General features: G+C 49.3%; 6 protein-coding genes across 6 annotated transcripts; 3 read left to right on the plus strand and 3 right to left on the minus strand.

The window, feature by feature from the left end:
* Positions 1-594: 594 nt before the first annotated feature.
* Positions 595-916, plus strand: FIBRA_05201 (uncharacterized protein; the record flags this gene model as incomplete). Its single annotated transcript, XM_012326974.1, has 2 exons — positions 595-839; positions 895-916. 2 exons carry the CDS (start codon positions 595-597, stop codon positions 914-916), a joined length of 267 nt encoding a protein of 88 aa, XP_012182364.1.
* Positions 917-1,836: 920 nt separating this feature from the next.
* Positions 1,837-4,051, minus strand: FIBRA_05202 (uncharacterized protein; the record flags this gene model as incomplete). Its single annotated transcript, XM_012326975.1, has 5 exons — positions 1,837-1,863; positions 1,925-2,041; positions 2,100-2,315; positions 2,372-2,494; positions 2,663-4,051. The coding sequence occupies 5 exons, from the start codon at positions 4,049-4,051 to the stop codon at positions 1,837-1,839; spliced, it is 1,872 nt and encodes a 623-aa protein (XP_012182365.1).
* A 144-nt stretch (positions 4,052-4,195) lies between these two features.
* On the plus strand, positions 4,196-5,283 carry FIBRA_05203 (uncharacterized protein; the record flags this gene model as incomplete). The annotated part of the gene is made up of 4 exons (XM_012326976.1): positions 4,196-4,469; positions 4,525-4,597; positions 4,648-4,765; positions 4,822-5,283. 4 exons carry the CDS (start codon positions 4,196-4,198, stop codon positions 5,281-5,283), a joined length of 927 nt encoding a protein of 308 aa, XP_012182366.1.
* Positions 5,284-5,355: 72 nt separating this feature from the next.
* FIBRA_05204 (uncharacterized protein) lies at positions 5,356-8,087 on the minus strand (the record flags this gene model as incomplete). The annotated part of the gene is made up of 11 exons (XM_012326977.1): positions 5,356-5,583; positions 5,640-5,775; positions 5,836-5,955; positions 6,007-6,159; positions 6,215-6,340; positions 6,397-6,490; positions 6,548-6,600; positions 6,655-6,892; positions 6,942-7,101; positions 7,151-7,599; positions 7,649-8,087. The coding sequence occupies 11 exons, from the start codon at positions 8,085-8,087 to the stop codon at positions 5,356-5,358; spliced, it is 2,196 nt and encodes a 731-aa protein (XP_012182367.1).
* A 1,142-nt stretch (positions 8,088-9,229) lies between these two features.
* On the minus strand, positions 9,230-10,309 carry FIBRA_05205 (uncharacterized protein; the record flags this gene model as incomplete). The annotated part of the gene is made up of 1 exon (XM_012326978.1): positions 9,230-10,309. One exon carries the CDS (start codon positions 10,307-10,309, stop codon positions 9,230-9,232), a length of 1,080 nt encoding a protein of 359 aa, XP_012182368.1.
* Positions 10,310-20,007: 9,698 nt separating this feature from the next.
* FIBRA_05206 (uncharacterized protein) lies at positions 20,008-20,621 on the plus strand (the record flags this gene model as incomplete). Its single annotated transcript, XM_012326979.1, has 5 exons — positions 20,008-20,037; positions 20,088-20,165; positions 20,223-20,390; positions 20,456-20,542; positions 20,595-20,621. 5 exons carry the CDS (start codon positions 20,008-20,010, stop codon positions 20,619-20,621), a joined length of 390 nt encoding a protein of 129 aa, XP_012182369.1.
* Positions 20,622-20,717: the final 96 nt, after the last annotated feature.

Raw genomic sequence — 20,717 nt, forward strand, 5'->3', positions numbered from 1 at the left:
GCACTATCTATTGCATGAATACAATCTCTAAGTGTGCTGGAAATCCTCGACGGGGTGGGCTTAATGTTATTGTAACGTGGCGTTGTTGGGCACGCTATCGTTGTATTTGTGGAAAATAGGTTTCTTTGGTGTTATATAATTTGTGTGTCGCCTGAAAGTGGTAAGGGTTCTGCCAAGGGTTTAATTTAGACATGGGTCATTGTCGACGCGGCAGCATTGACGGCAACCTTCCCCGGCTGAGCGGCGGGCTGTCCAAGAATGGCAGGTGTGTAGGATCACTCTTCAGCGTCAGCCGCGCGCACCAACTTCACGCCAAAATCCGACGGTCTGCAACTCAGCATTCAATTTGCATTCCCCTCTGGTACGCTAAAAAATCTAGACACTACTAGCTTCATTCTTCAAACACTGTCCTCGATTCTCTTGCATTTCGTTTAACCTTCCTCAATTCAAAGCCCTGGCGCGTCCTCCCAGTGCGGCGAATATTTGAGAGCAACACCCCCTATCATAGAGTAAGGAATATCTCTCAAGTCTTGCCGTTTGTGGTGTGTGCCATAACGGTTGGCCTACAGGCCGCACGAGAACTTTTAGAACCCGATGGGTCCCAAAGGCACAGCAGAAGTCGTCCCGCCGTCCAAGGCATCGGAGCCGTCAGAGCCGTCGGACATCAGGCCGGAGGAAAAGCCGAAAGAGCAACTCACAGGAGAGCAGGAGGAGAACCCCCAGGTCACCGCGCATAGGAAGGGGGAGCAAGCCGCTGACCACGGCCGCGGCTCCTCGCGCAACCAGTCCAAGGGGAGCAAGACGCTGCCTGGCGGCGCGGAGAAGCCTCAACCGAAGCTGTAAGGCTTGAGCAAGTTGAGATGGGGCACGAGGATTGGTGCATTTGTATCGCAGATCCCTTTTTGTTCAATGTTGATAATAATTGCACGTTCGTGTATCGACGGTATTCATTCAAACATATAAATTTGTATCACACGCTACTTCTGAAGGCTGTCCGGCCAAGTACCCCGCTTTTGAATGTGTACTCACACTGAGGGGTTTAGTCATGTGTTCAAGCCCTAGAGAACGGTTCTCGGTGTGAGTAGACCATGGTCCACGGTAATGACTGTGAGAAATTCAGAGAATCTGCCGTACACTCTCCATGAACTGGTCATTTGGATGTTATCTATTGCAGCGACGCTCTGTCACATACAAATCCGGTGGCGTCCACGGGTCCCCGCGGATGCGCCGTGTCAAAAAAGAGAAATGATGGCGTACTCCATTTTCGCCGCACGTTCGAATGTCAATCGGAGAAGTGTATAGCTGACATTGTCGTTCATATATGATGATCCGTTCCTGACCTCTCGCATTCCGATAGCAAGGATGCTCAGCATTTGCCGAGACGCGGCGGGAGGGGTCACCTTATCATGACATCGCGACCACACGACTGCGTAGACGAGTCGTGTGACTCAATAAACCGCTTTGCATGAGGCCAGCCCTCACTTCGGCAAGGCTGAACAACACATCTGTGTACCTGAAGAACACACGATGACGTTCTAGGGAAGGAGAGTGCTCTTCTAGACTTCGAAACTTACATAGCTTCGCCGTGACAAGCGTGGAATCGGGGTTAGGGGACAAGCAGGAGATCGCACGTTTTCGGTGTGCCGAGTGGGATGCTAAACTGAGTCAGGACGAGCTGGCCACGATCCGTCACGAATTCACGTCGTTCGTCGGTAGCATAAGTGAACTGGCTGACTGGCGTTGGCACCGATTCGATATTCCACAGCAGAGGTACAAATATGATGTGATGAGCAATCTTGCAAGCAACGTACAAATTCAAACAAGCGTAGCAACCCCTCATGCTTCGGTCGGCTTTGCCTTTTTCTTTATGCGAGAAATCCGCAACATAAGCTAGACCCGCCTGACAAGCAGAAAGCGGACTTACATATGCAACTATGTCAAAGTCGTACTTGATTCCTGCCTGCTCCAGTTTGCGCTTCTTTTGAATCTGTCGATGAAGGAGGCGCTTCTCAGCCCTTGCCTGTTCGTCTTGCGTTCGTGGCTACAATACAAATCGCATCCATTGGTCCATACTCTTCGCTTTCAAACTATAGACGTACCTTGTTGTGCTGTACTCGAGCGACCCGATCCCTCGGAACCACTCTCCACTTCTTGTTTGCGCCAACCCAAAGCTCAGGGTGGATCTCGTCTTTAGGTATGACCTTGCAGGTCAAAATGTGGCCCATGAGCAAGTAGTTGTCCATCGTTTCAGCGACGATCCTCGCTACTGATGACGAATCGAACTCGATGAACGCATAATGCTTCGATCGACCAGTCTGCCCGCTCATAAGCCGTCGATCATCCAGCTCACGAATACGAATCCTCAACACACCTTTTTATTCCGAGAAAGGCGTAGGCGAGTTACGTCGCCGAATTGCGAGAAATATGACCGCATCTGATCCTCGTAGAATCCATGTGGTAATCTTCCAAGGTAGATTACGCCACGGTCTTCTGCCTGCATGACGACGTCAGTAGCGAAATATATCAATTTAGTGCACAAAATGGTGTTTTGACAAGAGTGCAGAGCGGCAGGTCCAGAGGCCAGTGTCGCATAAAGACGATGAGGATATAATATAGCCAATTTGGACATATCATAGCTAGTAAGAGAGGCTGTATGACGTACCGGAACTTCCTTTGCCTTCTCCAGCTTCCTCTTCACCACTGCATCATCTTTGGCAATGGTAGGGAGCTTAGCCATATCCAAGCCTGTCCATTCCTCCTCCATGTCGTCGTCCGAGGAATCGGCATCCGTAGAGAAACCCCACAAATGAGCTTCGTCTTCAGCCCCAGCCTCTCCAGATTCCTCCTCCATCTGCTTCTTTCGTGTCTTTTTCTCTGTAGTTTGCGTGTCACCTTGCGATACGCCGGATTCTTCGATAACAGCAGTAGTGTCCATAGCCACTACCACAGGTTCATCGACAATTTCTGATCCAATAGGAGGACTTTCAATGCTTGCTGCTGCGGAGTCCTCGATGTGGGCCGCTGCAAGATCCTCAACGTTTGCCACTTCAACCACCTTCGCTTTTTTTCGCTTCCGCTTCTTCTCCCCGGCAGGTGTGGTATCCTGCACAACCTCCGCATCCATGGCAGCAGAATTGGGCTCCGTGGTCACGACTGTAGACTCCTCGACGTTTGTTATTTCATTCGCCTTCCCTTTCTTCCGGTTGCGTTTTTTCTCCTTAGCGGGCGTGACGCCTGGTGCGACCTCCGCATCCCCGGAGGCAGAGGCAGCCTGGGCGATTACTACTGCAGGCTCTTCGACGCTTGTTACTTCGATCGCCTTCTCTTTCTCCCGCTTCCTCTTCTTCTCTCCAGCAGGCGTCGCGACTGGCGCACTCCTGGTAATAGAAGCGGTCTGAGGAATTACTACTGCAGGCTCCTCGACGCTTGTTGCTTCGATCGCCTTCTCCTTTTTCCGCCTCCGCTTCTCCTCTCCGGCAGGCGTGGCGACTGGCGCGACTGGCGCACTCCCGGTAGCGGAAGAAATCACCGCGGTCACCGCTACAGGTGCCTCGGCGTTTGCTGTTTCAATCACCTCCCCTCTTTTCTGCTTTCGCTTCTTCTTTGTGGCAGGGATGTCGCCTGACTTCACCTCTTCGGTAGCAACAAGTTCTGTAGTCGCTGCAGGCTCGGGGACTATTCCTGTTTCACTGACCTTCATCGTCTTCCGCTTCTTCTTCTTCTCTTTAGTATGTGTGACATCTTGTGCTACTCCGGGAGCGACTACCGCCGCCGGAGTAGGCGCGGCAGGCTCTTCTGACTTTGTGGGCTCATCCAATTTTGAAATTTCGCCTGCCTCCACTTGCTTTAGCTGGCGTCTTTTCTCCTTCTTCTTCGTGACCTTCTCCGACCCTACTGCCCCAACCTCCTGCGCCTCTATAAGTTGCTTGCCCTTTGCGGGTTCCTCGTCCGCCGGAGTTGCGCTTCCTGTGGCAGGTTGCAACACTGAAGTACTCTGAGCTCTTTTCCGCTTTCCCGTCTTGGCGGAGCCTGTAGGCGCTGGTTGAGACATAGTGAACAACTCGGACGAGGGAGATACAAGTCAGTCGGTTCTAGCTAGTAGGATTTTTTTGGGACATGTAGTCGATCACCACGTGCATTTGTTTACCAACGGCTTCCGATCCAAACAACCGCCTACTGAGCGCCTGAACCGACCATGTCCATGATTCCTCGATTCGCTAATCCTCATTCACTAGCCGACTCACTAGAACCTACTACTCGGAAAGTCATCGAACAAGAAAATACAGCAGTTGCAAATTCCGAGCAGAGTGGTGAACAGACTGGAGTTCTCGTCGAGTTGGAACGGCTGGTCAAGCGGTCTATAGGCGATATCTACCTCAATCCGACAGAGGATCCGTCTATCGTTTCGCAGAAAAAACGTCGAAAAACTCAGAACAATGTCTCTGACTCTCATCCCGAAGATTCATTACGTGCGTGTGCTTATGAATTCGTGGACAGTGCTTAGGGCTGATCTAACTGTGCCAGCGTTCCGTCTTATTTCGCGATCGTTACCACCAGGCCTTGTGTTGTTGGATGTCCCGCCACCGCCTGTCATCTTGTCAGCTTGTGCTCGCGTTTATTACATGTCTTTTGGCTCACTTTGCGTAGGGTCAATGAACCTCCTTGTGAAGATGATGACGAAGAAGCCGATCGACGTCGGGCACGGGCTGCTGCCACTGCCGTAAACTTTGATTGGATAATTCAGGAGTCTCGCGTTCCAGTGTCTGTATGTTAACCTTCTCTTCATCGTGTCACGCATGGGCCTGCTGACATAGCTCGTAGCCCCGCAATTGTACCCAGAAGAAGGTTACTAATGTTGCTGGGGATCTGCCTGTACCTCATCCAACCTTGATGGTTGTAGGCCTTGTAAAACCACCCCCAGCGACCTCCAGGCTTGCCCTTTCATTGCCTGCCGATTTCGCCTTATCATCTCCTCACGAGCTGCCATCAGAAGGTGTTGGCTGTCCTCTTGTTGATGTTGCGATTCAACAGGAAAGTACAACCCCTGCTAAGAGAAGATGGCGCAGATCTCGTTCTGCTAGACAAAGACCTCCCGCGACGTTCTGGCGACCCTTGCAGGAATGGGGCCCAAGGGCTTCAGGGTACGCCATGGGGTACGAGGGAAGCTGGGCAGTTTCGCATGACGACCCACAACGGTACAAATATCAACGGGACACCATGCGAAAAGGTGCAGTATCATCATGGGACAACAGTTATTTGACGGACGCATACCGTGCAAAGTGACGTATGGCAGTTCACATCCTATTAGCAGCACGCATCTCGGAGGTACAACAATACTGAAGGGTATATTCTTCTTTAGCCTACACTCATCTCGTCGATTTCTTGGGTGATCCGTGGAGGGAAATCTCTAGTCACAATCTGCTTCCCCTTATCTCTATCTCGGTGCTCACGCATTTTCTGTGCCCATGCTTCCTCTCCACCAGGAACACCCTTAACACCGAACGGGCCTGCATCGACACCAGTTTCCAGCGCGAGCTCAAGCAACTCCAACACTTGGCCGTTGATGGGGTCAATGCTCAGCGTCTGATGGAGATGGTTCATTGAGCGCAGTTCCACAGCAGTAAGGGGAATATACATACTTCATGATACTTCACGATGGCGGCATCAATATCACCCAATAGGTGATATGTTACGCCGAGGAAGGCGAGGGCCGTTTGATTTCGTGGATCAATCTTAATAACCTTCTGATACGCCGATTTTGCCTCTTCCAGTTGTCTGCTCAGAGTGTCACAGCAGTTAGCCACGCACAGCGTCAGTCCTCTAACGATCTCTTACCCTAGCCGCCGGTATGATGTACCCAAATTGAGATATGTATTTGTCCAAGCCCCTTGAGACGTCTGGACTACCTTTGCAAGCTCGAGCGCTTCGGAAAACAGAGCGACTGCCTGCTCAAAGCTAGCTGAATATCAGTTTCATGGTCGCTCGTCCAAACTGAGATCGGCTCACTCTCCCCTATTGTATGCCATAACTCCGCGTTCATTCACCAGCAAAGGGTCAGCATCACAGATGCTCCTTGCGGCTTGAAAGGCCTCGTCAGCCAGCGAATGATTTGAGAGCACAATGTGCTCCATGCCAACGAACATCAGCGGTAAATGTGATCTGTGCAAGAGGTAAGTATCCAGTTGCGAATTTCCGATGTGTCCGCGTTACATACCCGGTGAACATCCGTGCACAAGTGGAATATGCGGTGACTGCATGGTCGTGCTCTCCTTCTGACGCAAAAGTATGTGCAAACGCAATCCACGCGGGTGCGAAGCGCGGATCCATCAGCGAAGTCTTGCTGTCACGACCAGTGAGCAGCCCGGCTTCTTCAACATCTGGTAACAAAAGGCTCACCTAAAATATGTTCGAGCCTCTGCCCACTTTTTCGCAGACAAGTACCAAACACCGACCGCATACCAGCTAATCGGCGATTCTGGTTCCTTGTCCACTAATTCGTGGGCCATTATGAAAAGTTTCGAGTTAAGATGACCTAGGTGGTGCATACACGCAATGTGCAAGGGCATTGTCGCTGCATGTACGGAAACAAGACCAAGTATTCTATTACAGCGTATGAGCAGGGTGAGTGACGCAGATTAGAAACCAGAAACCTACCTTGAAGTAATAGCGAAACAATCCGCCCACCTGAATTGCGTGTAAAGCGCGTCCGCGAAGCTGAACAGTACATCTGGGTTGTCACCCAAGCCGTACTCGTCCACAAGACGTGTCCGAGTGAGAGCGTGTTCCTCGACGTGCTTAAATTTTCGCAATCGGGATGTGTACATCAGCCGGATAAACTCGCCATCCTCTGGCGTTTGCTCTCGATAAGCAAGACTTTGCACAAATTCCCATTCTAGTTTTCGTCAATACAGTTTGTATACCGCGATCACACGAAGAAATACCTTCATCTGGCGTCATCATCTCCCCAGTCACGACTTGTTCAAAAGACTCGTAGCATTTCACATCAAGCCCGAGAGCTTCCATAAAGCATATCTTTGCTTGGTCCCCTCGGTTCAGCTTCAACATCAGGAGCCCTCGCAAATGGCACATTGAAGCTTCAATCTGCATCTCAAGTTAAACAGCCCCAAGATGGAGTCTTCTATACACGCACTTTGATCCCACCATCCATATTGGGTACATCGCGCCCACTTTTCCCGGACGTTCTGAACGGATTTGCTTCGCCAAGCATCTCGGTCGCCTCCGTCCACTTACCTTGCCGGACCTGACACTGTGCAGCAAGATATCGACATGCAACGCTCATATCCACCAGCCGCGAAATGCCCTCGTCATACTGCACCGCGACATCCACCATCTCACTTGGACCGACCGGCAATCGGTCGATGACAGGAGCAGTCATCGGAATCATCGGGAACAGGCTCTCCTTCCCCTTTCCCTTCATGTCTGTCGCCAAAGGGAAGTGGCCATTGCTGAGGAGTGGCCGTACATGAGCAGACTGGGGTGGCGAGGTGGGGAACGGACGAGTGAGGAGCCTCTCAGCGCGCGAATACTGATGAGTAAGAAAATACGTCTGGGCAAGCCAGAACGCGTCATTTGGGTCATCTGTATCGTTACATTAACCACCGGTGGGGATACCGGGAAAGTGACTCACTGGTCCAGCTTACTATCTTGTCTCCCCAAAAGGCCGCAGTATCATACAAATGTTGCATGAGCGCGTCGTGCCTCCACAAGCGCATACGATCGACAATCCCCCACTGGTAATCTTCCCCTTCCAATTCAAGCTCGTCACCATCATCTTGAAAGACGTCTGTATTGTCACGAGCGAGCGGATGTCTGCTTGTACTGGTTTTCGTTCTTCGCGGCAGGCGCGGTGAGGAGCGAAAAGGGGATGCCTGAAGAATTGATCGGTTAGGGTCAAGCGCGAAGGACCGCGGGTTGGAGGCAGTGCTAGTGTTCGCCAGCGAGTTCAAGAGTGATTGTGGGCCGAAGGAGAAGGAGGTGTTTATGGAGTGGCGAGGGCGTGAACTGGACGGAGATGCCATAGGCTGTGCATAGAAGCTTGATGGTGCGGGCGACGGCGTTGAAGCCATCATAAGGAGATGAAACGAGTTAGAGAAGTTCGCATTCAGGTAAGTTAGTACGCGTACTAGTAGCGCTTACAACTTCACGTGGCGGAGGTTGTTAGGATCGAAAGCCTTTGCCAAACAATTATGTAATGGATTGTGCGCGACAAATTTGGAAATCGATGAACTCCAGCACAAGGATGCGTTCATCCGGTGAAGAGTTCTTCTTATCGATGTGACGATCCGTACTTGCAAATTTATATCGCTCGTATCCAATCTCATTCTCTCTACTTTCCCCATCTTTCCTTACCCTCGCCCGAATAATTCTGCTTCATTGTTCCCAGTCACCGGGGACGTCCAAATGTTCGCGCTGACATCGTTGATCGCATCCACTGGTCGTATCACAATACAGACTATTGCCTGCTGTGATATCCTTAGATTTTCCTGGGTGTTCCTGAACAGCGACGCGCTATGTATGACTAGCATCATTGTCCACACTTGGACACACGAGTCATACCGGCGCATCGAGTCACCGCTATAAGCAGTTGTCGTTATCCACTATATGGCCTTAGTCCTCATTTCATGGTTGGGCCTTGAGGCATCGACATTCCATGACTTATGCAAAAACCAATTATGATCATTGAGGTATGTCTGCTATCTTCAACTTCATGTTGCTGTTTTTCATTCACTTAGGTGGAGGGTATGATGAGCAAAGGTTCGATGACTCCCGCTTGCCATTCCAACAATTCCATGCCACGGCCCTCAGTGCATGGCTTGACGTTTCGCAAGAATATTGCCATACTACGGCGTTGATTCTTGTGACTTCGTGCATTGCTGCCAGAGCAGATAGGGATACAAGTCCAAGATTAGACAAATGGATATCATACTCGCTACTCGCTAAACTAGAGCGGTGGCAAGTTTAAAAAAAATAAGTTACGAAACTCAACGATCAGCGAGCCGTAGATGGTGCAACATAAGGTAAGTCCGCCTATGGGACTGGACGTCAATCGTACATGTACAGTGAATTGATGCATACCGCGCAGAGTCCAAGATAGAGCCAGAGGCGAGATAGAGTTCCATTAGGTGTGCATTCATTCATAATAGCCTGCTCGTGGCAGTCAGCAAACATTGACGAGCGTGTAGCATTGAACATACTGTTATCCAGAATCTCATATTGAAGCGCTGAGGCCCATTGCTCTTGCACCGGCGCCGATAGCACCGTCCCACCCCAAGAATCTCTCGCCAACTTTCTCTGATGCGACGTGCATATCCTCATCGATCCACGAGCTGATGCCTTTGGATCTCGCCCACACCGTGATGAACAATATCCTCTTCAACTTCCTGTTCAAAAAGAACCAATGTGAGCTCCAAAGAAGGGCACCCCGCCGCTTCATTCGAATGTGCATCGAAGACGACATTCGGAAGGGAAAGTCGTCCGAGTCCTCGCTAGATGCGGTGCGCCCGCTCTTCGCACTCTGCCAAGTCGGACGATGTGGTATCTCGTCAATGTCGTAATCGTCAAACTGGAATCCGAGTTCATCCTCGTCAGTAGACGAGTCTTCGTCTCCGACGGATGCAACGTCGTCTTCGTCATCGGAATAATCGTTCGCATGAGGGTCAAATTCCATATCCGGCGTGTAGGAATAGACCTCACACTCCTTCAGCCCGATCACTTCGTCCAGTATTCGATACAGCGTAGGATGGGTGCCTGAGACCACCTTCGACGGTGCATAGGGACTCGGTTTGACATAATTTATGGGAGAGGAGGATGTCGGCACTGATGAAGGGAAGAAGTCGGCAGAGGTAGGTGGGTATGCGGAGTAGGTGCGCGGTGCTTGCATGCCTGCGCGGTGAGGAGAGATCAGAGTGGTGCTGAGAGCGGTTAGCACGCTCGCGCCACTCTCCTCGCGGCTGAAGTGCCACGGTCGGACGTCGGAGAACTCGTGGTCAGGAAATGCGATGTTGAGAGTGGCGATGAGGAGGTAGAGTGTCTTACGCGAGTGGTGTTCCTGCATGGGGCCGAAAGGGGTCATATCGGGCTCGCGCTCGAGTGCCATGAAAGAAGGGATGGGTGGCGAGCTGGAGACCTCATCATTGTATGCGTTCTCGAGCGACCGGAAAAGTTTCTTGTCACGCTTGATGTTCTTGCAGCTGTATGCCTCTATGCGAGTGTGCACAGAACACTCCGGGCCTTCGTGGGTGAGCGCTTGAGCAAGGCGAGAGAGCTCGGGAAGCTCGATGTACTTCATCGACGAGGCAGGCCGCGGGTAGTGGTAGAAGTGCGGAAGGTAAGAGGCGTAAATAGGAGGTTCTTAAGTGCAGGTCGTCCGGACACTGGGGGCGCGAGCTGGCGATGCCAGTGGCAATTGATCAACGTGCGGAGCGCGTACAAACTGCGCATAAACACGCCTCCGCGCCTCCGTCTGCACGTTTGCAACGCAGCCACCAATGTCAGCCAGTCCCACCCCCGTGTCCCTCTCGACCCCATGCGGATCCTTGTCATCATGATCACCAAAATTTGTGTCCTCGCAGCCTTTATCAGTGACAATTTACGATACTTACTCTTCAATTGGGACCGCACGCGGGCGCTAGTGTCTCCGGTGCCGTTCGGACAGTAATAACATATAGTAGGGTTAGAATTCAGAGGAACAAATGGTTGTGCCAATGGGCCTTTCTACAGCATCGTTTCTGAGACCGGTTGTTGCTGTGTAAGTTTCTCGCAGCTGGAGTGAGCGAGAAACATTGGCAATTAGGTGACATCGGTCAGGCTGGTAATACCTCCTAGGAAGCTAGGCCTCTTTACCATGTATCAATACTAAACTGATCCTCGCCGAACGTCCGATAATTCTATCATCTCTGTGATATAGGTATCACCGTGATCGCATGTCTGATTGTTCCAAACTATATCCTCCGACGCACGCAAATGGCCCGTACCACTGCTTCTCATAACGAGTATCGGTGGTTCATCGAAGAGCAACGTGCCCAAGTTGCCGACAAAGCTGGCAGAAGCTCCTTCTTGCAAGCGACGTACATGACGGAGGTTCATGAGGAATCTTGAAATGAGAATACCAGAAATCCTGAAGGCGCATGAATACGAGTAAACCATTGCTGAAAAGAGTGGAGGATCGTACGGTGCCACAAAAGACGCAGTAAAGTTTGTGATAGCCTGCAGGTCGTGGAAGTTTGAGGTAAGATCAAGCATCGGTGTAAACGTATGGCACCATACCCCGCCAACTGGCTTCATGACCATCTGCAGGATGTTGAGTAATAACAACGCCCTACGACCAGGGCATCCATCAGCTCGCATAATACACTGGGTTCGCAGAGGCAGGCATACAAAAAGTACAATGTGCCTGGGAGAGCACTCAGGAAGGTTCAGATGAGTGGAGCAAAGCTAGATATTGCGTACCATCTCGAGCAAGCAGTATCGTCAACGGGGTTTTTACATTCCTAAGTCGCTCTCTGGCCCTGTACGTGTGGATCCAGGTTATGCATAGAACAATGATGTCTGCAATGAGAGCGCAGATTCTGGTCGCGAGTATTACTAGGGAACGAATTGTAAGTCTCTACCTTTGGGTGAATAATTGGAAGGTTAACTGCACAACTGGGGACACAGCAATAAGAAATTCTGCTCCAGAAATCGCTTTGAAATACTCACTTATTATAGGTCTGCAACGAGTAGTATTCTGTGTAAGTGCAGACGGGCATGTTGTTTATGACAGTGACGTAGGCGTTTGATGACTTCGCCATGAAAAACTATACAAGTGGATATCAACACTCCTGCATTTTTACGAGTATAGAGACGAATCAAACTGACTATGCTTGCACCCGCTGGTACCAATCCTAACCCCAATGTTATGATGGCCTGCCATCGAGCGCGCTGGCCGATGGCATAAGCACGAAGTGCTGAAAATACTTTGAGAGCCGTCAATCTGGGGTCGGAAAGATACCTCTCCGGAATGATAGACATACATGCTGAGACGGAATAAAGCAACAGATAAATAATGTTGTATAAAATAATGGTCGCTTCACAGCTACATGCGTGCCAATTCCGTTAGTCAAGTTGAGTACGAATACGAAATAACTACGCACCTCTATCATGACACAAACGACAAATGTACGTCAGATGCACGGTAATGGGGATACCAAAGCAGGAAAAAATACCAGCGGCGTACTCCAAGGAACGGTTTGCAGAATAATCATAACACCAAGGGCAAGAACGAGATATCGATTCAAGAGAAACAAGATAGTGGCACCAGTTACCCTTTGCCAGTGGCCCCAGACCAAGTAGATCTCATCCGAGAGCGACATCATGTGTTCATGGAAGATAAGCGCTTTGCGATAGATAGTAGAGTTAATTGCCATCGCAATTCTTCGATTCTGCGTCGTGGGGACTTACTTCCAGCAGCCATTTGACAACATGTGTCGGTAAACCTACGCGGTGAATAAATGAAGCTGTGACCAGTTGAGATTATACATTACACGCTGAACGCACGTTAATTGCAGAGCTAGAACTTCCGCCTCTGTCACTGTTGTCCCACTCGACGATGTCATTTACCAGCACGTCAAAATTGTGGACAGTGGCCGCGAGCGGGCCACGCCCTTGGAAGACTCTGAGATGCCAGCAGGATGAGAGACGGGTACGTGAGTGACGAGTCGACGACGGTTTCCAACATTACGGCGGCCATATATCAAAGATCGATGGAGTGTTGAAATTCGAGACGGGAGTAGCGCATAACGTGTTTGGCAAGTCCGAGGAGCGCAGTCGTTGGCGGATCGCTGAAGATCTGCATCTCTCCGCATCAATCTGGATGCTAAGCGTTACAACTTATAAGTAAGAACAGAAACCCTACATAATATTCGGCTCACACCCCTGGAACCTCCCACCAGGTCCAACCCAAGTCCGATTGATTCCTATAGTACCACCCTCGCTGTGGGGCCACGCGACGAACACCTTTAGCAACGACGAGTTGGACGACACGGCCGCTCCGGGAGTCGGAGGCTCGGAGCCGCCCTATGCCTTCTTGAATTAGTGTGGTGATACGGTCTGCTTGATCTCCACGGACTGGATCATTCACGTCGCGCTCATAGTAAGGACATGTCTTGACTGAATCAACGCTAGCTGGTCAAAGGAGACAGTCAAACCCATTTGGTCTCGTGTCTCCCGGACGAGCTACGTGTACAATCCGGATGCGTGCATCATTCGTGGCAAACTCTTGGGACAGATATAGTGCAAATGTGGGTCTTTGACAGTTGCATCATCTAACAAAGTCCCGAGGGTCTGTATATCTGATAAAAACGTGTGTATTGGAAATGACTCGGATTCGTCGCACACAAATATGCTACATGCCCAGTCATCAGGTTGATCAAACTTAGACCCCATGCCCTAGCTATTACATAAAGATACACAGCTCGCAATACAATCAAAGAGCTATGAACGTCAGCTTGCTATCGAGATCGGTACAGGTGGGTCATCACTCACTCACAAGAAACGTTTACGAGGGCAAAAGTCAGTAAACGGAGGACACTGAAACTTCCGCGTTGCTACCATTCTCCAAGTCGTGACAGCACGATGCGCCCATATAATCCAGCTCCACTACATCGTTCTTGGCCCTATCCATGTCCGATAGTTGGCCTACATGAGAATCAGCAAATGCGAGACTGAGCAACCGGCTGCGGCTGTGTTCAATGTCTTGCACCCATGTCTTAGTGGGCGTCGCACGGGCATAGTAGACGTATCCGGATGAGCTTTCGTGGAGGTGCAGCATCAAGTGAGATAGGAATATGAATGACAGCCTACAATACGAGATCTCCTGTAAGGGACTCCCGGAAAAAAAGATGCTTTAGAAATGCTCACGGTGATATCATTTCACCTAAGAGGCCAATGTAATTTGCTAGAAACTGGGGAGGTACATTAGCGGTGTTAATTTGCAGACCAGTGAAGAAAAACATACTCCGGTCGTGCAGTAAAGAACTACAATGTTTACAAGGCTGATGATGGCCAATCCCCTGTGGAAAAGCTCTTAAGCAGTGCACGAGAATGTCACACGCTTAAATACGGACAGAAAATATATCGTTCCTTTATCACTAGTTAGGATGTACGTTGACAAAGACAATACATCTCGCACGTACCATCTCTGAGAAGAAGGCTTGCAATTGTACCCTTTCCTCTGACGCCGTGGCCAGATATCTTCTGTGAACGGTAGAGATATACCCAAGCGGAACCAACGACTGTCAAATTGCATGCCAAGGCACACGCGTAAGCCACAGTGTCCACTGGAAGGCAGAAACGTCATTGGTAATCAGTTCCCGTATGCGTATGCAACTCACATCTGTAAGAGCATGCACAGCATCAACAGGTAATCAACTGTATACATAGGCATAGGCACGCACACTACGGAATTCGGGAGAAGCTCTACGCATCCGTTATCTTGAACACCAGACCACGTCACGATATCAATGAACTGAAAGCCAAACATTCAGCAGGATTCGCTCCAAGGTAAGGTCGCGACGCACCAAAGTGGCTCCTAGAGGCACCAAACTGAGCCCTAGAATCAACAACGATAAACCCCAATTTCTACTACTTATAGCGAACACGAATAGGACAGTGATCGCTGGAGAGCGAGGTATCAGGATTGGTACATTAGATCGAGCATGAAGCCGGCTCACCTAGAACAACGATGCTACTGATAACACCTGAAACGCACATGAAGACAAACAGGCCTTCACAACTAAAGTAGCATCAGAAAAACTCTCATGACCATGGCTTTAGGCAAGAATAGACAGACCTCTGTAAAAATAAAAATACAGCTAGGTTGGGGTTGTTCAATCGAGACAGTATGAAGATAGAGACCCACAGCTGCAGTACTCCAGGGCAATATGCTAAACAAATACGATATAGCTGTTGCAAGTATATTGAAGTAATTGAGGGAGAATAAAATGATTTGCGTTCGCCTGCCCGCCTGGAACAGTGATACCGCTTGACTGAATGTGAGTATTTGTTCATAAACAAGCATAGCTATGAAGGGTCAGATTTCTGTGCGAGAAACACCCAATACTGCGACTCACCAACAATGGCTAGTGCGACATCAGATTCGACGGTCCTATTCGCATAATGACGCGCTCAAAATCGACAATACACGAAGCCGAAGACGAAACGACGCACAAACTTTGGTCCAGACTGATCGATGCGGCTTCCACTGAGCTGTTCGACATGGGACCCTAAACAATGTAACGGAGTCAAGAATGAATGGCCAGGTATCCGGAGGAGAAATCTATCACGTCCATAATATATGCACCACGGACGCCTATCATAGGCCCATAAACCGTTCGCGACGGGAACACTTCAGGCACTGATAGACACCTCAGTACCCGGCAAGTGGTTCCGAACCACCTTCGAACCACCGTGGCTACACTAGAACAGACCTGTTGTATATAGTTGGCCAGGTTTGCCCGAGAGAGGTCGTTCCTGAGTGGGTTCGTGGCTGTCGGGAATCGGCAGAGCCCCACGAAACAAGACCAGATATCATTTCGGTCAGTAACAAGAATCAACTCGGGGTCACACACAGCCTTGGAAAACTGTGTTGGAAATTTATCAAGTAAGATGATCGAGAAGCATACTCAAATTGGTTCCTAAGTCTTCGTATCAAAAGGTAGCGCGGAAACCGTTGGTTCAGTTACTTCTATGTTGACATCGTGAGATACGTTTGCATGCCATTACAGAGTTTCTTACGGCTGAAACTAAGCTGAGGCAATCTCCGCATTCCGGACGGTCACTAGGGAAGCGAGAGACTCACGGATTCTGGGAAACTATGAGATATCAACTGTCCATAATCGCATAATCTACAGTGAAATTAACCTGTCAAGCTCATCACATAAAGACACTCATCACGGAATATGGCATGCAACTTACAGCCTCGTATTGAAGCAAAGCATCCCTGAGCTCGTGATCAGCGGTGCAGCGCGGCGCACTACCGAGTTTAGGGGAGACTTCCATGCGATGGATTACATAAGAACCACGGTGGTTCCGAAGTTCGGAAATCAGCTATTCGGTTCAACTGAAGGAGACCGGCACCGTCTATAGATCGGACCACACACTACATATCCTTCCAAAGCAGCATTCCGCCCGAATCAATGGGAAGACTTTGACTTTCATGCCCGCGAGACAAAGCAGATGGACTGCATTCGGCGGAGAACTCAGCATTACATAGAAGCCTGAGGCCGAAACAGTCATGACATTTGAAAGCAAAGACCGCCAGAAAGAGGTATTCTAATCCGGGGCACAGGATTGAGAGCTATTAGAATCAGGATGCAACTCAACTCACCTGCTCGCACACCGCAATATTCTGAATCTCGAAATCAAGAAACTAGTTCTAGTTGCGAATGACGACCGGTCAACTGAGCGGTGTATATTATGACTCAATGTGCAGAAGGTCTCCAGGTAGTGTTCAAGTTGCTGCTGAGTCACACTCGAAACATCGAGATTGAATGGTTGGTGGTACATGTGCAGAAGCATGTAGTAGTACTGCCTACGAAAAGATTCAAGCTCAGACGGCCGTGCCAGCGCCTCTGAGGTGTGTCCTCACGTGGCGATCAGATCTCTCCCGACTGGAGCCACGAACTGAGATCCGAGCAAGCTGGCGAGCAGTAGCAGTTGATCACTATAGCTCAGCCATAAGCACCAAATAAAAAATACCCAACACGTGAAATCCATGCTGAGTGAAAGTTGACAATCAACTTGTCGATGAACATGTGGGTCCCGGGACCGCTACTTTAATACTGCAATACTTGCAGCCGCCAAGGACAAAAGACACTCGGTAGTACGACCGCCCAACGCGCGTAGAAGAAACATTTCTTTGTTTGTTTGTGAGTCTCGTTTATTGTCCTCGAGGGCAAGGCCTTATGTAGACGATAAGTATAGTAGTCTGACAGTCGGAAAACAAACATTTCTTTCCGCCTTATCTCAGTCCGCTCACTCCCATCGCCCTCCATACTTCACATCCACTTCTTTAGGGTCCTACGTCATTATCTCTTTCATCGAACGAATAAATCATTTATTTAAAGACTCTGGTCATCATCAAGATGCGAGAACTATTATCTGCGATGGTGGAGGTTGAGATTTGTGGACATGAATAGACATGCTCATCGCCTTACTTTATAAAATATCCGTTTGGTATATATTCATCTTCGCACCTCGCTGATGCGCACGCAGGAGTTGTGATCGACTGTGTTCAATGTCTTCGAGCCATGTCTTGGTTTGTATCCCACTACTGCAGTGTACATGTCCGGAGGATGCTTTTTGAAGTTGCAAAAACAAACGGGAGAGAAGGATAGGTGGCAACCTATGATGCAAAGCGCTTAACGGTTCAGGGTGATGTGATGGAAAATATACTCACGGAAGCGTTAGTATTCCTAGATAGCTCATGGCTTCTTCCAGCGGAACCTGTGAGCACGGGTCAACAACATGGACACAGCAAACTGTAACGAGTAGATACAGACAATGTGGCTCATACGAACAAGGGCAGAAAGGTGGAGAATAGCCAGCATTCTGTGGGGGGTGTTCAATCGAGAGTGAAAAATATGTTGAGGACGCCTACGCAAAGTATATTGTTCCTTTTCCCCAAAGAGTCAGGAACCGTATCTGGAAAGAGAGCTTGTACGTACCATCCTTCAACAGAATACCTGCAATCATACCGGTCCTCTTGATGAACCCTCCCGGTAAGGATGTTGTATACAAGTATAACCAGGCAGCGAGAACTACAGCAGCATTGCACAGCAGGCCACATATAGCAATTGTGATATTTGCTGTAGACAAGAATGGGGTGATTTGGTAACAAGTTGCATCAGCCTCATCATTCAAATTTATTCAAGACTCACGTCTGTAAGGGCGAGATGATTAAAAAAAAAAGGGTTATGTTCAAGTATCTCGAATACTAAAAAGACGTACATTATATCATCGTGTGGAGAATTGGTCACACAAATATTATCTACAAAACCGATCCATGTCACAGTTTCCTCGCGCTGCAAGCTTAATCTTAGCTATAATCGTCACAATCTAAGATCATAACGCACTGAGTTTAAACCGATTTGGACAAATCCAACTATAAGTGTGCCCAAGGCAAAAATCCAGTTCCGGTTGGCGACGACTAGCATCAACATACATGCAATGACTGCAAGGCATACCGTAAGGATTGCCATTCACTGAATCATTGTTAACTCGCCTGCATCAATGACGACATAGATATCTCCCGTAATCCATGCAAAGATCGTCAATCCTTTGCAGCTGAAACAATATCAGCCACACTTGATATAGACACCACTCGAACTCAGACCTCTGAATTGATGTCATGTACATTAGAGCTGTCCCACCTAACAACAAACAAAGCTGCACCCACGATCGAAGCACTACGAGGTAACACACTAAACAGGCCGATCAGTGCTATTGCGAGCATGTTCAGGTAGTTGATGGAGAATAAAATCGACTGTGTCCGTCTGCCTCTTTTGAGTAGTGAGACCGCCTCACTACACGTAAGCATTAGTTCATATAAAAGCACAGCTAACAAAGATCAGGTTTGGAGTATGAGACAACACTGTCTCAACTTACCTGCGACAACAATTGATAAATAATTTTCGAGTGACCTGTTTCCACCCGCTTCAACCCCTTCTTTCCACATAGAAGAAAATCATGACATACAGACTCTGGATGAGGGCTATCTCTGCGGCGTTGCTCGACATGGGAGTTTAGAGAACAGTTTAGACAGTATCCAAGATGAACGATTGACCGTTCGGGGACGATCTCCCTACCTTAAAGCCATGTTATATGTTTCACGGATCCGGATGACCGGAGCCTATCATGGAGCTGTGCACCAGCGGCCACTGAACATACTTCCAGAGCTCCAATCAAGCTTGTTAGCCACTTCCAGCATCAGCGCATTCAGACCGCGCGCCTCCCTGCTTCTGCTGGTGACTTCTGCTCCACCGCTGTATCTTATCGCCACGTATGGCTGTGTTATAACAGACTGCCGACAGCAGTAATGGTGGTACATTGATCCCGGGGAGCGGAGGCCAAGCTGCATACGGAAATACTGCGTTGCAAAAGATTGCTTGAAATGGGAGCAAAGCTGGAGCATGTCATCCTAAGGAGAAACCACATCAAATGGGGGACAATGTCAACGTGGAGTAGTGGTTCGAGCCCACACTGTGAGACGCGCAGACGACAAAATTTGTATCTGGATATTATGAGAGATGTAGTATCAATAGTAAACCCGATGCAAGAAGACACGATCATAACGTCTAGAGATCAACCCTGTGTTTCGAAGAGAAAACAACACCCGAGACGGCACCCTGCATGACAAAATGCGCCGATTTTCAGAAAGAGTAAATTACCTGGAATTACGGTGCATCACAGAAGCCAGCCACCAACAGCATCTGGAGGACAGAATCCACATAGAGGAAGAACCGAACCAAGTTGTGTACTATTTACTCCATCGTTGTCAAATCCCTAATGAGGAACGATGATACTGACTCCAATTTGCTTCAATCCAACATTGAGAAGTACTAGTAGCAGATCGCTGTTGCGGGGGACTACCCTTATATATAACGTAGCTATGCGCCGCAGAGAGTCGTATTGGAATGGCTCGAGAAGATCATTGACTCGTCAGAAAACGGGCTCAGTTTCAATATTTCGAATAATGTTGGAAGGATGAATGGGGGAAGTGGTCATCAAGGAGAAAGAAAGAAGGAGGAAGAGAGAGAACAGATTCAACTTCCACACTGGTCGAGAATTCAGTAAAATCGGCGCGACTTGCACATAAACACATGCCATCGGATTGCTGAACAGCCGATCTAATCTCAGCTCGCCGTTCAAGTCGTAGTCGCGTCGTCCCACAGTGGGCACCCATCTTCCCCTGCGCATAGTTCATTTGACCGCACACGCCTGCTTCTTATCATGTCCGACATCAAAGTCGACGGTTTCAAGGTGCGAACCTCTCATCTCTGGATACAGAGTTCGACTCACGAGCTCTCCAGTCTTCTACTACACTCGCCGCACTCGCAGCCGTGCTCGACGAGTACAATGACGAGGAGAAGAAGGCTCAGATCAAGAAGGTCCTTATGTCTCTTTGCGTCCTTCGCAAAAATGTCGCTCATCGCTGCGTTCCCTAGACCAACGGCATATTCGAGCTGAGGGTGAAGAATGCCGAGGGGAAGGAGGTCGTCTGGACGATTGACCTCAAGTCAAAAGGGTCTGTGTATAAGGGCCAAGCCAAGTCCAAGCCAAATGTCACCCTCATCATGTCTGACGACACCTTGCAGCAGCTCGCCGAGGGCAAGGTAGGCCCAGTATGACTCTTACGTAGGTTGCATCGTGTTCATTGATGAGCATGCGCATACTACAGATGGACGGGCAGAAAGCCTTCATAACTGGCAAGCTAAAAACAAAGGGCAACATGATGTTTGCCACAAAATTAGATGGTGTTCTGAAGGTGTGCATAACCCTTCCTTCGTGCATGCTGTGGTTAACCGTGGGTTCCTCAGGCGGCAAAGACTAGGGCGAAGCTGTAATGATATTCTCATAGAATAATATATGTACTATCGTAATCCTCCGGTCATACAATGACTACTCCTGAGCTGGGGGCGAGTGATGTACGCCACCATCCA

Source organism: Fibroporia radiculosa (genome assembly GCF_000313525.1).
Source record: "Fibroporia radiculosa TFFH 294 genomic supercontigs, scaffold4060, whole genome shotgun sequence".
Lineage (NCBI taxonomy): Eukaryota > Fungi > Basidiomycota > Agaricomycetes > Polyporales > Fibroporiaceae > Fibroporia > Fibroporia radiculosa.